The 12,572-nt window shown below is 50.7% G+C and overlaps 1 protein-coding gene across 22 annotated transcripts in view; it reads left to right on the top strand.

Moving 5' to 3' along the window:
* Positions 1 to 12,572, top strand: part of pnpla6 (patatin-like phospholipase domain containing 6) — a 194,259-nt gene that overhangs the window by 145,643 nt on the left and 36,044 nt on the right. For 21 of the 22 annotated variants that reach the window (XR_015074306.1, XM_085971499.1, XM_085971497.1 and 18 more), the window contains 2 exons: positions 7,359 to 7,507; positions 10,838 to 10,990. Coding sequence is in view for 21 of the 22 variants with exons in the window: in XM_085971499.1 (XP_085827625.1) it covers positions 7,359 to 7,507; positions 10,838 to 10,990 (302 nt within the window). In the remaining variant the exon portion in view is untranslated. Of the gene's footprint in view, positions 1 to 7,358; positions 7,508 to 10,837; positions 10,991 to 12,572 lie in introns of those variants that run through there. The other variant, XM_085971507.1, reaches the window with a different exon arrangement.

Here is a 12,572-nt window from a genome sequence, read left to right as displayed (position 1 = left end):
ACTTCACTGAGGCAGGCGATTCATGGCAAACTCATGCCCTGTCATTTATCCTCTCACGTTATCAAACTTCTACTTATAATGGAAGCATCTTTATTTAAAACAGCAGTTATGCCAAACTATTATTAGAATGAATTCGGCAAAATCGATGCACTATTGTAATCGTGGTCCACTGGAGGGAATGTGGTTTATAAACTGCATGGAGTGTGTGAGAAACATTAGTTGCTCACATTACAGCCCGTGGTCTGGTATCTGCTGTAAAATGCCTCCTCTTACTGTCAGGTGCACACTCGGGTGGGGGTGGAGTGGTTGTAACTGAGGTGATTAATGATGGTAATGGAAGATACCAACAGCACTGAGTGTCTGGTAGGGAAAGCTCCATGTAGACACTTTACATCCAGTGGCTATTTTAATGGAGACAGTGGATGTTTTTTTTTATTAAATTGAATTTAAAAATAAATTCCCCAAATTTGTAATTTAATTTATTCCCCCCTCCTTTAATCCCTCAGAACTACACAATGATCCCAGCCTAAAAGGTGAGCGGGCATCTGGCAGTGTTGTTCTTGGGTCACCCACTACGGGTTGTGAGAGCAGGAGGGGGGGTAACTATTGTACAGAATCAGGAACTTGTCCACATGTTGGGTGTGAACACACACCTTACCTCTGCATTGTGCAACTCTGTCCAGACACTTCCACTTTGCAAAACTAACCAAAATATATTTGAAGCTTGGCTGTAAGTGAATTTGTATAATATTATGGTGACTATGGATGCAAGAGTGAAAATCTATATAATAGGGTAGAGAAGCTCACACATTAAAAATTGTTAAAACGTTGGCTGTTTACACCAGTGTTGAAAGGCAGTAATACATCCCAGCTATCAGGAGATGACGATCTGTTTCTGGCACTTGCTTCAACAATACTCTCATAGTGCCATGGTGTCTCATGATCGCCCAACCTTTGGGTTGCTCATCTAGTACCATGGCAACCATATTACCGCACCCAATAGGTTATGGGTCAGATCTAAAACTTTAACCTTTCCGTCTCTTTAAAATGTTATTGACTGCATTGTTATACACTGCCACATCATTATACACTGTCTACTCTACTGTTCCCTAACCATATTAAAATTGTGGTGAGAGTGTAATATACACTGGGCCAAATGAGCTTTAGTGGTCACGTTTTTATATACCATTCACATTACACTGGCCAATTTATTGTATACTGGACTCATTACTGCCTGCCCACATTGTTGCACATTAGCTGCATACTGGCCACACTATTATAGAATGGCCACTTCATCCACTCACCAGGTTGCTACCCCTCAGCCATGCTATTTTATACCAGCTCTGTTATTATATATCTTTTGCATCCCTTTTCTGGAGGCCACATTACGATACGTTGGCCCCACTATTATGCTCTGGTCAGATGGCCATATGATAACCAGTTTAATATTCACTGGCCAGATGACTATCCAGTGGCCACAATACTCGACACCGATAGCATTACCTTGCAGTGGCCACATTACTAGTATCTGACCACATTGCACCCCTACTGACCGCATTGCACGCACGGACCACATTGCTGTACTTTCCCCATATTGCTACACAAATAATTTGTTACCTGTTGGATTACATAGGATATACGACACAGAAACAGGCCATTCGGCCCAACCAGTCTATGCTAGCGTTTATGCTCCACACGAGCCTCCTCCCGTCTTTCCTCATCTAAATCTATCAGCATAACCCTCTATTCCCTTCTCCCTCATATGCTTATCTAACCTCCCCTTAAATGCATCTATACTATTCGCTTCAACCACTCCCTGTGGTAGCGAGTTCCACATTCTCACCACTCTCTGGGTAAAGAAGTCATAGTCATAGAGTTATACAGCACAGAAAGAGGCCCTTCGGCCCATCGTGTCTGCGCCGACCATCAATCCCTGTCCAGTCTAATCCCATTTTCCAGCATTTGGTCCATTGCCTTGTATGCAATGGCATTTCAAGTGCTTATCCAAATGCTTCTTGAATGTTATGAGGGTTCCTGCCTCTACCACCCTTTCAGGCAGTGAGTTCCAGATTCCAACCACCCTCTGGGTGAAAAAGTTCCTCCTCAAATCCCCTCCAAACCTCCTGCCCCTTACCTTGAATCTATGCCCCCTTGTTATTGACCCCCCTACTAAGGGGAAAAGTTCCTCTTTATCTACCCTATCTATGCCGCTCATCATTTTGTACACCTCAATCAGGTCCCCCCTCAGCCTTCTTTGCTCCAAGGAAAACAACCCCAGCCTGTTTAGTCTTTCTTCATAGCTGAGGCGCTCCATCCCAGGTAACATCCTGGTGAATCTTCTCTGCACCCTCTCCAAAGCAATCACATCCTTCCTATAGTGAGGCGACCAGAACTGCACACAGTACTCCAGCTGTGGCCTCACCAGCGTTTTGTACAGCTCCATCATAACCTCCCTGCTCTTATATTCTATGCCTCGGCTAATGAAGGCAAGTATCCCATATGCCTTTTTAACCACCTTATCTACCTGATCCGCTGCCTTCAGGGATCTATGTACATGTACACCAAGGTCCCTCTGACCCTCTGTACTTCCTAGGGTCCTACCACTCATTGTGTATTCCCTTGCCTTATTTGTCCGTCCAAAATGCATCACCTCGCACTTTTCAGGGTTAAATTCCATTTGCCACTTTTCCGCCCATCTGACCAACCCGTTTATATCGTCCTGTAGCCTGAGGCTTTCCTCCTCGCAATTTACCACCCCACCAATTTTCGTGTCATCTGCGAACTTACTGATCATACCTTTTACATTCTCATCCAAATCATTTATGTAGATCACAAACAGCAAGGGTCCCAGCACCGATCCCTGAGGTACCCCACTGGACACAGGCTTCCAGTCACAAAAGCAACCTTCGACCATCACCCTCTGCCTCCTGCCACTCAGCCAGTTTAGGATCCAACGCGCCAAGGCACCCTGGATCCCATGGGCTCTTACCTTCTTGACCAGTCTCCTATGCGGGACTTTGTCAAAAGCTTTACTGAAATCCATGTAAACCACATCCACAGCATTTCCCTCATCCACACACCTAGTCACCCCCTCGAAAAATTCAATCAGATTGGTCAGACATGATTTACCCTTGACAAAGCCATGCTGACTATCCCCGATTAATCCTTGCCTCTCCAAGTGGAGACTAATTTTGTCCCTCAGAATTTTTTCCAATAATTTCCCCACCACAGATGTTAGGCTCACTGGCCTGTAATTCCCTGGTTTATCCCTGCTACCCTTCTTGAATAATGGTACTACGTTAGCTGTTCTCCAGTCCTCTGGTACATCCCCTGTGGCCAGAGAGGTTCTGAAAATTTGTGTCAGAGCCCCTGCAATCTCCTTTGCCTGACACAACAGCCTGGGATACATCTCATCCGGGCCTGGGGATTTATCCACTTTTTGGCCTGCTAAAACCGCTAGTACCTCCTCCCTCTCGATGCTAATATGTTCAAGTATGTCACAGTCCCCTTGCCCAATTTCTATGTCTACATCGTCTTTCTCCATAGTGAACACAGATGCAAAAAATTCATTTAAAACCCCGCCTACATCATCTGGCTCTACACATTGCCACTTTGGTCCCTAATGGGCCCTACCCTTTCCCTGGTTATCCTCTTGCCCTTAATATACTTATAAAACATCTTAGGATTTTCCTTTATTTTGCTCGCCAGTGTTATTTCATGGCCCCTCCTCGCCTTCCTAATTTCTCTTTTAAGTATGCCCCTGCACTTTTTAATACTCCTCTAGGGCTTCCACCGTCTTTAGTCTTTTGTAACTGCCAAAAGCCCCCCTTTTTCTCCTAATGCATTTTTGTATATCCCTTGTCATCCAAGGTTCCCTTTGCTTGTTGGTCCCACCCTTGACCTTTACAGGAACATGTTGGCGTTGTACTCTCTCTATTTCCCTTCTGAAAGTCTCCCACTGCTTTGATGTGGATTTTCCTATAAGTAGCTGCTCCCAGTCCACTTTGGCCAGATCCTGCCTTATCATATTAAAATCGGCCTTTCCCCAATTTAGAACCCTTATTTCCAGGCCGTCTTTGTCTTTTTCCATGACCACCTTAAACCTCACGGAATTATGGTCACTGTCGCCAAAATGCTCTCCTACTGACACTTCCACCACTTGCCCGGCTACATTCCCTAGAATTAGGTCCAGTACCGCACCCTCTCTCGTAGGACTTTTTACATGTTGGCTCAAAAAGCTCTCCTGGATGCACTTTAAGGATTCTGCACCCTCTAAGCCTTTCACACTCTGACTATCCCAATTAATATTGGGGAAGTTGAAATCCCCCACTATTATTACCCTATTATTTTCGCACTTCTCTGAGATTTGCCTACATATCTGTTCCTCTATCTCCCCCTGACTGTTCGGGGGCCTATAGTACACTCCCAGCAAAGTGCTTGCCCCCTTTTTGTTTTTAAGTTCTACCCATATGGCCTCATTAGAGGAACCCGCTAATATATCATCCCTCCTTACAGCAGTAATTGATTCCTTAATTAATATTGCAACACCCCCTCCCCTTTTACACCCCCCTCTGTCTCGCCTGAAGATTCTATACCCCGGAATATTGAGCTGCCAGTCCTGACCCTCCCTCAACCATGTCTCCGTGATAGCAACAATATCGTACTCCCATGTGTTCATCAACAACTTCAGTTCATCCACCTTATTTGCAAGACTCCTTGCATTAAAATAAATGCCTTCCAGCCTTGCCATATTCCCTTTTGCCTCCACATATTTGCTCTGCCTTCCCAGCTGACTTGTTTTTTCCTCCATATTTGGCTGTAAATCACCCCCTACTATAGTTCCACTCTGTATCCCATCCCCCTGCCTAGTTAGTTTAAACCCCCCCCCCCCCCCCAGCAGTGCTAGCAAACCTCCCTGCAAGGATATTGGTCCCCCTCTGGTTCAGGTGTAAACCGTCCGACTTATACAAGTCCCACCTTTCCCAGAAGCAGACCCAGTGATCCAGGAAACTAAAGCCCTCCCTCCTGCACCATCCCTTCAGCCACGCATTCATCTGTTCTATCTTCCTATTCCTATACTCACTAGCACGTGGCACCGGGAGTAATCCAGAGATTACAACCTTTGAGGTCCTGCTCTTTAATCTTCCACCTAGCTCCTTAAATTCTTGCTGCAGGACCTCATCCCTCTTTTTACCTATGTCGTTGGTACCAATGTGGACCACGACCTCTGGCTGTTCACCCTCCCCCTCCAGAATGCCCTGCAGCCGCTCAGTTTCTTCTGAATTCCCTATTTGGTTTCTTGGTGACTATCTTACATTGATGGCCCCTAGTTTTGCTCTTTCCCACAAGTGGAAACCCCTCTCTCTCCACTTTATCAAAACCTTTCATAATTTTAAAGACCTCTATTCGGTCACCCCTCAGCCTTCTCTTTTCAAGAGAAAAGAGACCCAGCCTGTTCATCCTTTCCTGATAGGTATACCCGCGCATTTCTGGTATCATCCTGGTAAATCTTTTTTGCATCCTCTACTTTTACTTTGTTTATCTGCTCTGGTTCATTCCCCATTACTAGATCCAATGGGGAATCCACCCATGTTGGGCTTCTTACATGTTGGGTTAGAAAGGAGCCCTGTACACATTGTCGAAACTCCATTCCCTTTTGCCCTTTACCTACCTCTTCTGGCCAATTAATATCGGGGTAGTTGAAATCCCCTACGATTATTTATGTTTTTTACTCATTTCCCTAATTTTGTTTACGTATTTCTTCCTTCACCTCCCTTCCACTGTTAGGTGGTCTATAGACTAGCCCTATTAGTGTGATTGATCCTTTATTGTCTTTCTATCCACATGGATTCTTTTTGTCTTGCTGATAGCTGAGTCACTTTTTTCTACTGTCATTATATTATCCCTAATAAGTACAGCTACTCCACCTCCCCTTTTCCCCTCTCTATCTTTTCTAAATATGTTATACCCTGCAATGTTTAATTCCCAGTCCTGATTTTTCTGTAGCCATGACTCAGTAATCCCTACTAAATTTGGTTCCTCACAACTTCTTATTGCCTCCAGTTTCCCAGTTTTATTACGGACACTGTGCATTACTGTGCAGACAATTTAACTCATTTTTAATAGCAGTTCCTCTCGCTTTTTATATTTAACCATCTTTTTGCACTCCTGTTCTATAACTCTATTTATTCCCTGGCCATTTATGTCTTCCCTTAATTTAGTCTGTCCTATGCTCTCCATTCCTGTTTTGTTTAGATTTAGGCTGGTTTCATTTCTTGTGGATGCCCCTCCCCCCCCCCCCCCCCCCCCCCCCCCATCTTACTAGTTTAAAGCCTTTGCCATCTCCCTATTTACCCTTTTCGCTAGGACACGTGTCCCATCCCGGTTCAGGTGGAGCCCGTCCTACGGTACAGCTCCTTCTTGTCCCAGTACTGATGCCAGTGTCCCATGAAAAGGAACCCCTCTTTCCCACACCAGCCCTTTAGCCACGTGTTAATTCTCCTGACCTGACTGTTTCTGTGCCAATTTGCACGTGGCTCGGGCAGTAATCCAGAGATTATTACCCTCGAGGTCCTGCTTTTCAATTAACTCCTGATACTCCCTCAGCAGGACCCTCCTCCCTATTCCTACCTATGTAGTTTGTTCCGACATGGACCATGACAACTGGATTCCCCCTCCCTTTCCAAATTGTTGATCATTGCTTGATAAATATTGCTCGTTTTTTAGCGGACTGTCAGTATACACCATCACATGTTGCTCTGTGCCATGACCCGCAGAAATAAACCATGATATATCCCCCGCTCCCCTCCCCACCCCACCCCACCCCCACATCAGCATCTCATATCTGGGCTTGGATGACAATTCCCAACTACTGTTGACTTCAGCTTCTTGTATTTGGCATGGTCTGAAGTGTAGGATGCGATTACTGCCTTGTACTAGTGTCCCAAGCATCTGTCATTCAATATGGAATTCATTATTCATTGAAGAAGTTTATGCCAAGAGAAATATTTTAAATTTGTGTGTTGGTGGAATGTTTTGATTGTTATAAAGACCAATAAAGTTGCTCCTTTGATGACTAGTTAAGTTGTTTCTTCTCTTGTTTGAAGTGGATTACGGTAAGTGGAGGGCAATGCAGCTCGTGTACACGTACAGTGTAATAATGGAACATTCTTGTACTATTTTTGGACATGGTGCAAAAGCAGTGCTGAGATTCTCTGAGGACCAGCCAAACGGAGCCTGTTTCTGGAGGTAGTCCTCTGGGAGTTTCAGCTCAAGGGCCAGGTGCTGTACGGCGCAGTGAGCAGTATCCGTGTCTTGTTCCACAAGTGTTAAATGAGTGTTTTTTTTTATAATTGCAGCTGACATCGCCAAAACTATGGGTGCCAAAACAGTCATTGCCATTGATGTGGGAAGCAGGGATGAAACTGATCTGTGTAACTATGGAGACAGCCTTTCGGGATGGTGGTTGCTTTGGAAACGCCTAAATCCGTGGGCAGAAAAAGTTAAAGTAGGAAACTTGGCAGCAAAGTCTGCTTTTCCAGTCCATTACAGTGAGCTTTGTGAAGGAGTAGGGGAGACTGGCTGGTGCAGTGAGAGGGGAGCTGGTGAAGTGCTTCCATTTCTCACAGCTGATCTACAGCCGCCTACTCGGATAGCGATACAGTCTCCACTCAGGGCTATCCGGAGTCCACCATTGAACAACTGTGTTACCAGTGTACACTGCGCACATCTGTCCATCAGTCAGCGGACAGTCCCACTCACTGCCCAAGATGCATCATCAAGGTTAAGTTGAAGCCATCTTTGGTTGGAATTTTCCCAACGTTCCTCATGCAATACATGCACTCGGTTCTGTGGCAATGCAAAAGGGACATTTTGCCCTGTAACAAATTTGTGCTCACACCCATCTTGAGTGCATGATGCCGGTACCGTGCGGCTGTAGAAAGTGAGGCGGTATCTCCTTTCTGAACCCTGCCATCTTCAGGGATTCTCTCGCATGCCCCCTCCTTTGTGTTTGGAGCTCAGATCCGAGACTGCTGTACCGTTCTCTTGCTGTGGGGATATGACGGCTCCCAATATGTTTGCACGTACTTACTGGATTACGTTAGGTGCCACCCCATTTGTCCTGTATTACCTCTCATTCTCTTTCCCCTTGCCTCCTCTCTCTCTCTCTCTCTCTCGCTCTCTCTCTCTCTCTCTCTCTCTCTCTCTCTCTCTCTCTCTCATGCGCACACACACACCTGTGTCTCTCACTCTCTGGCCTCAGTCTGTGTGTGTCTCTCTCTTTCTCTTGCTCTCTCTGATGTACAGGACTGAGTTATATTGGAACAGGAGTAAATGTGAGTGCTGTCACAGGGCGATGCATTAGATCACAGAGCACTGAACAACACTCGTGTGATTTATTGTTACTTTAATTATCACTCGTGAGTAGGAATTTGTGAACTGAGCTTTACGATAATGGGCACCTTGGGGACAAGTACTTAAATATATCGCAGTCACTCCAGTTCATTAGCTGCTCCTGGTTTTCACTGATTTTTGCCAAGTCTATTACAGACAGATCTGGCGCCCAGCTGCATATTGCTGGGAAAATATCCCCCTGAGCCAAGTGAAGCTTATTACTAGTTTATACTGCCAGGGCGAAGATGGTGCAGAGGGGAGAATAACCTCGTAACCTCATCAAACGCAAATATTGTGGATGCTTTTCATCAGATCAGATCAGTTCCCTGTGTGAGCCGGGGAGAGACTGCCCCCGCCACCACCACCCCCCCCCACCCCCAGCCTGAGCCGGGGAGAGACCGGGCCCCCCCAGCCTGAGCCGGGGAGAGACCGGGCCCCCCCAGCCTGAGCCGGGGAGAGACCGGGCCCCCCCCCAGCCTGAGCCGGGGAGAGACCGGGGCCCCCCCCAGCCTGAGACGGGGAGAGACCGGCCCCCCCCCCAGCCTGAGCCGGGGAGAGACCGGGCCCCCCCCAGCCTGAGCCGGGGAGAGACCGGGCCCCCCCCCCCCCCCAGCCTGAGCCGGGGAGAGACCGGACCCCCCAGCCTGAGCCGGGGAGAGACCGGGGCCCCCCCCCCCCCCCAGCCTGAGCCGGGGAGAGACCGGGGGCCCCCCCCCCCCCCCAGCCTGAGCCGGGGAGAGACCGGGGCCCCCCCCCCCCCCCCCCGGCCTGAGCCGGGGCGAGACCGGGGGGCCCCCCCAGCCTGAGCCGGAGAGAGACCGGGGGGGCCCCCCCCCCCCAGCCTGAGCCGGGGAGAGACCGGGAGGCCCCCCCAGCCTGAGCCGGGGAGAGACCGGGAGGCCCCCCCAGCCTGAGCCGGGGAGAGACCGGGGGGCCCCCCCCCCCCCAGCCTGAGCCGGGGAGAGACCGGGCCCCCCCAGCCTGAGCCAGGGAGAGACCGGGGGGCCCCCCCCCCCAGCCTGAGCCGGGGAGAGACCGGGAGGCCCCCCCCAGCCTGAGCTGGGGAAGAGACCGGGCCCCCGCCCCAGCCTGAGCCGGGGAGAGACCGGGCCCCCCCCCAGCCTGAGCCGGGGAGAGACCGGGCCCCCCCCCCAGCCTGAGCCGGGGAGAGACCGCCCCCCCCCCCCAGCCTGAGCCGGGGAGAGACCGGGCCCCCCCCCAGCCTGAGCCGGGGAGAGACCGGACCCCCCCCAGCCTGAGCCGGGGAGAGACCGGCCCCCCCCCCCCCAGCCTGAGCCGGGGAGAGACCGGGCACCCCCCAGCCTGAGCCGGGGAGAGACCGGGCCCCCCCCCAGCCTGAGCCGGGGAGAGACCGCCCCCCCCCCCCCCAGCCTGAGCCGGGGAGAGACCGCCCCCCCCCCCCCAGCCTGAGCCGGGGAGAGACCGCCCCCCCCCCCAGCCTGAGCCGGGGAGAGACCGGGCCCCCCCCCAGCCTGAGCCGGGGAGAGACCGGACCCCCCCCAGCCTGAGCCGGGGAGAGACCGGCCCCCCCCCCCAGCCTGAGCCGGGGAGAGACCGGGCACCCCCCAGCCTGAGCCGGGGAGAGACCGGGCCCCCCCCCAGCCTGAGCCGGGGAGAGACCGGGGGGCCCCCCCCCCCCCCCAGCCTGAGCCGGGGCGAGACCGGGGGGCCCCCCCAGCCTGAGCCGGAGAGAGACTGGGGGGCCCCCCCCCCCCCCCCCAGCCTGAGCCGGGGAGAGACCGGGAGGCCCCCCCCAGCCTGAGCTGGGGAGAGACCGGGAGGCCCCCCCAGCCTGAGCCGGGGAGAGACCGGGGGGCCCCCCCCCCCCCCCCCAGCCTGAGCCGGGGAGAGACCGGGCCCCCCCAGCCTGAGCCGGGGAGAGACCGGGGGGCCCCCCCCCCAGCCTGAGCCGGGGAGAGACCGGGCCCCCCCCAGCCTGAGCCGGGGAGAGGTGTGGACAATCCCGGGCTGGCAATAATGAATTGCTGCCAGGCTGGAACTTCCACCTTGTTCAGTGTTGCTGATTAAAGACGGTGAGAACCCAAGAATTTCATGTTTGAGCTGCAGCAAATGTACAAAATGTAACTTTCATGTTGATGACTAGAACTACAATCCCAATAGGAAGATGTGGAGAACGGAGTCTAATTAACCCTCTCCCCCTGTGCTGATCGACGCCCTCTCTTGCACTCTCATTAGTTTTCTATTTTGTCTCCCTCATGTTTTCTCTCTGTCTCTCTCCCACCTTGATATGTCATCTCATTTGCTGTAGCCTTGTTGAAGAGAATGCGTTTGATTGTTAGCGGAAGCCGGAGGGACCGTACACCTCCAGTTGAGGAACTGGCTCCTTTAGACTGGTGCGCATGTCTTGTCCGGTGACGTTTGCGGGTTCCGTCTAACGCACCGTTGATCTGATGCGTTCTAGGTGCCAGACATGGCAGAAATCCAATCACGACTGGCCTATGTCTCCTGCGTCCGGCAGCTGGAGCTGGTGAAGAACAGTACGTATTGTGAATACATCCGCCCGCCTATCGACAGGTTCAAAACCATGGACTTCGGCAAGTTCGATGAAATTTATGTAAGTGCACATACTCCTGGGTTATGCTTTCAGAGAATCATACAGCAAGGAGGAGGCTATTCGGCCCATCGTGCCTGTACCGGCTCTTTGAAAAAGCGATCCACTTACTCCCCTGCCCTTTCCCCATATCCCTGCAAATTTTTCCTTTTCAAGTATTTATCCAATTCCCTTTTGAAAGTTACTGTTGAATCTGCTTCCACCCCCCCTTTAGGAAGCTTTGAATTTAACTTAATGTATAATGAACAAACAGTTGTTTTCCCTCTATTCACCCCATTCCATGGGTGCCCTGCCCTGGGGTGGGGAGGGGGAGTTATTCAGGTCAGCTGTGGCTCAGTGGGCAGTACTCTTGCCCACGAGTCAGAAGGTTGAGAGTTAAAGTCCCACTCCAGGGTCTTGAGCGCAGAAACTCTAGGCTGACACTGCCAGTGCAGTAGCTGAGGGAGTGCTGCGCTGTCAGAGGTGCTGTCTTTCAGATGAGACGTTAAACTGAGGCCCCGTCTGCTCTCTCAAGTGGACATAAATGATCCCACGGCACTATTTCAAAGAAGAGCAGGGGAGTTATCCCCGGTGTCCTGGCCAATATTGATCCCTCAATCAACAAAACAAAAAAACCCAGATTATCTGGTCATTATCACATTGCTGGTTGTGGGAGCTTGCTGTGCGCAAATTGGCTGCCGCGTTTCCCACATTACAACAGTGACCACACTTCAAAAGTACTTCATTGGCTGTAAAGTGCTTTGGGACGTCTGGTGGTCGTGAAAGGTGCTATAGAAATGCAAGTCTTTCTTTTCTTTCTCTGGGATTGTCAGGGCTCCTAGTTTCTTCAACATCTGGGCATGGGTAAGTGGAGGGGATCCTACAGGGAGAATATGTGCCGTCCATAACAGGCCGGCAGAAGCTCTACCTAGAATCGTACAGCACAGAAGGAGGCCATTCGGCCCATCGTGCCTGTGCCGGCTCTTTGAAAGAGCTCTCCAATTAGTCCCACTTCTCTTTCCCCATAGCCATGAAATTCTATCTGTCTGAATCGCTCAGTAGCTTGGTTTGAAGTGTGTGTTATCCACGGTTTCAGACACCCAACTGACCTGTGTTTCCTCTTCTCAGGATGTCCAGCCATTACAGGGCTACCTCCCAGTGCTACCTGTCTCTGCCTTCCCTCTCCCTCCGCCAAAACCTTTTTCCCTTTTGTTCAGATACATCACAGGTGGAGTGGCTGAGCACAAGGCCCAGCTCGAGGGACTTCACCTCTACAACATGAGCTGACTGTGTTTATGCTCTGTGTACCGACTTTCACTGTCGCGCCTGAGTTTTGCAATGGTTACACTGAGCTTGTTAATCCTGCAGTGTGTGCCCAGTCCACCGGTCACTGCCAGGAGGTTTGTGTTGTCTACCCGGTGTGACGTACCCAGTCACTGAGAATCACTGAAACAGAATAAAAATGTCTCCCACCCCATAGTCATCACCTCAACTGTACACATTCAGAGCAGGCAGAAAACTATATCTATATAGCACCTTTCACAACCTCAAGATGTCCCAAAGCACTTTACAGCCAATGGAGTACTTTTGAAGTTTAGTCACTGTT

The sequence above is a fragment of the Somniosus microcephalus genome, chromosome 31, assembly GCF_052327205.1.
Source record: "Somniosus microcephalus isolate GS21.2 chromosome 31, FLI_Smic_1.0, whole genome shotgun sequence".
NCBI classification, from domain to species: domain Eukaryota; kingdom Metazoa; phylum Chordata; class Chondrichthyes; order Squaliformes; family Somniosidae; genus Somniosus; species Somniosus microcephalus.
The sequence above is the reverse complement of the archived record's forward strand: the minus strand, read 5'-3'. Positions and strand labels throughout refer to the sequence as shown.